The sequence below is a fragment of the Austrofundulus limnaeus genome, unplaced genomic scaffold, assembly GCF_001266775.1.
Source record: "Austrofundulus limnaeus strain Quisiro unplaced genomic scaffold, Austrofundulus_limnaeus-1.0 Scaffold540, whole genome shotgun sequence".
In the NCBI taxonomy this organism is placed as follows: domain Eukaryota; kingdom Metazoa; phylum Chordata; class Actinopteri; order Cyprinodontiformes; family Rivulidae; genus Austrofundulus; species Austrofundulus limnaeus.
In genome coordinates this window covers 220086-222572 of record NW_013952942.1, presented here as the reverse complement: position 1 = coordinate 222572, position 2487 = coordinate 220086, and the positions used below count along the sequence as shown (strand labels likewise).

General features: G+C 37.6%; 1 protein-coding gene across 1 annotated transcript in view; it reads right to left on the bottom strand.

The window, feature by feature from the left end:
* Positions 1-2487, bottom strand: part of ccnb3 (cyclin B3) — a gene marked incomplete in the record, with an annotated part of 9035 nt that overhangs the window by 4572 nt on the left and 1976 nt on the right. The window contains 4 exon segments of the mRNA XM_014026287.1: positions 560-652; positions 777-875; positions 963-1119; positions 1221-1336. Coding sequence (XP_013881741.1) covers positions 560-652; positions 777-875; positions 963-1119; positions 1221-1336 — 465 coding nt within the window.

Sequence of the window (2487 nt, the reverse complement as noted above, 5' to 3'; positions counted from 1 at the left end):
TGCAGTTTGTTGTTTCACTGTGTCTAATTACTTTTTATTTTTAATAAAACTGTCATGTTGGAATAAAAATGTRTTTTTGCTCTGTACTCAGAGCAGAAAGACRTCAACACTGCATAATTAAGTATTTGTTCATTTATCACAAGTCATCATCATCATTGCAATATTAAGCTCCATTACAACAGGTTGTCCGAATATCATGCAGCCCTAATGAATATCGTCTTTTTTATTTATCCTAAAATGTAGAAATAATATTTAATRTTTAAATTCATTATATATTTGTAGTTTCATGAAATTGCCCCCACTGGCCAGAAACCACCACTTCAGTAAACTAAAATTGGCCCACAGACCAGCAGTTGATAATCACAGTTGTAGCATGTTTTAGCTCCGGACACATTTTCTTAGTGAGCCAAGGAGCAGAAATGTTGTAAAATGCTGACTACCTCTGGTTTATACATTAAAATGCTGGCATTTTGTCAACTGAAATTATAGTTATTATATAAAAACTTTAAAAAATGTAGTACATCAGGTTCAAACCACAATGTACCATGAATCAACCAACCTGAACTTCAACCAGCCAGTCGACCAGGATCGCCCTCATCTCTGGGTTCAGACTGGGTTGTGTGGACATGTAGTCAGAGAGGACAAACTTCTCCTGCGCCAGGCCGGGGATGAGACGAGAACAGAAAGACCACCTTTATATTCTGTATCGAGGGGGGTGCAATTTTTCCAAAAGCCAGAAAAAGCTTTGGAACACGTTTCAGCATCTCTAAGCTCACCTCTCTCTGTTTCAGGTAGTCGAAGATATCCTTTGCGTACTCCGGACACATGTAGCAGTCCTCAGAGTTCTCAGAGTCGATGTCAAACTCCTTTGGGATCTAAAGAAGTTAAACATGACAAAATAATTAAGTAATTTCCACCATTTCTGCACAGCTTCCTTTGAAATGTGTCATTTTTCTGCTCACTGTTTGTTTCTGAAGGTGTGCTGGTGTTTTCTGAGCAGCAGGGGGCGGAGCTTCCACCAGCTCCTCTGCTGGGGATGAGACATGCTTCTTCTCCTCCTCCTCCTCTGTATCAGTCTTCTCCCTCTCAGTAGATGTTCCCTCTGAGCTCACAGATGACCTGCAGAGAGCGAGAGGCTGGGATTTAAAGCCACGGGCTTCAGAAGACTAGAAAAACAAAAGACACCTGGGAGGAAAATAAAGACATTAAATATCATTTACTTTATGGAGTTTGTTTGATTCTTCGCAGGAACTGAAGTGGAGTTTGTCTTCTTAACAGACTTCTTCACTGCATCTTTCTTCTTCCTCCCTGGAAGGCTGATCTGAACCTTGTGAGCCTGGAGACGCAGCAGGGATTAGTTTATTTTTATATATAGATCAAATTAAAATAAATCACAGAGAGAAAAAAAAATACAGCAACCGATGATAAACTTCCACAAAATAAAAATCTTTAGGGGGCTGTAGTTCAGACATACTTACAGCAGAAACCTCATTTAAAAGTTTAATCGGGTCTCAGAAAGTTCAACTTGACATGACATAACTGGATCTTTAACATCTTCTTCAAACAAATATATAATCTTTAGATAATACTACAGGGAGAGGGCAGAAGGGGGCGGGGCATGCTGCGTTAATTTCTTCATTAGTGACTTTTTATTTCTTTCTTCCTGTAGATTTTTGGCACAGAAAGGAAGTTTTGTTTGTTTGTTTGGMTGGAGAGAAGGACGAGACCGACAGTGAATTGAGACGATTTTTGTCATTTGGTTCTAGGACTGTTTTTTTAAGAAGTAAATACCCAAAATTGTGTAAAAAACCTTTAAAAAGTGAATTTTGCATTATAGGTCCCCTTTAAGGTAAAATAGCTCTCAAGATGAATCGACGTCTTTAAAAAAAAAAAAAAAGGACCATTTCTTTAAGTGCCAAGTGAAAATGTACTGCTCTAGGATTTTGTACCATGACGATTTCTGGTTCTGGCAGAAAGTAACAAATGGTGCACTAACAAAATATAAAGCTCATCTTTGCTTTAGCCATTAAAGTAAAAAACCTTTTTCAAATTTGTCGTTTTTCTAATTTAGTTTTAATACAAAAGAATAATAAAAAACCCCACCAGATTACTTGTTTTATTTTGAAAGGGAAAAATAAAAGAACCATACACTGATTCAATAGAGGTATTCTATAATACCACCCAAAACTCACTAACTGGGTTTTCCACAATCACAGTTTAGGTTCAATAAATAAGGTTTAATGTTCATATTAAAGAGCTGGAATACCCCGCCCATCTGACAAGCGCATTGCCGAGGCCATTTAACTGGTAGTAAGTGTTCACGTGKATTAAGCAAAAGCAAGTAATAAAATATTAGAATATATAGAATATAAGACTTTTCAAGACCCGCGGACACCCTGGTACAGAGACATTCTTGATAAAAATCTGCTTCCATCTACCAGGATGATGAAGATGAAACGTGGCTGGACATTTCAGCAAGACAATGAG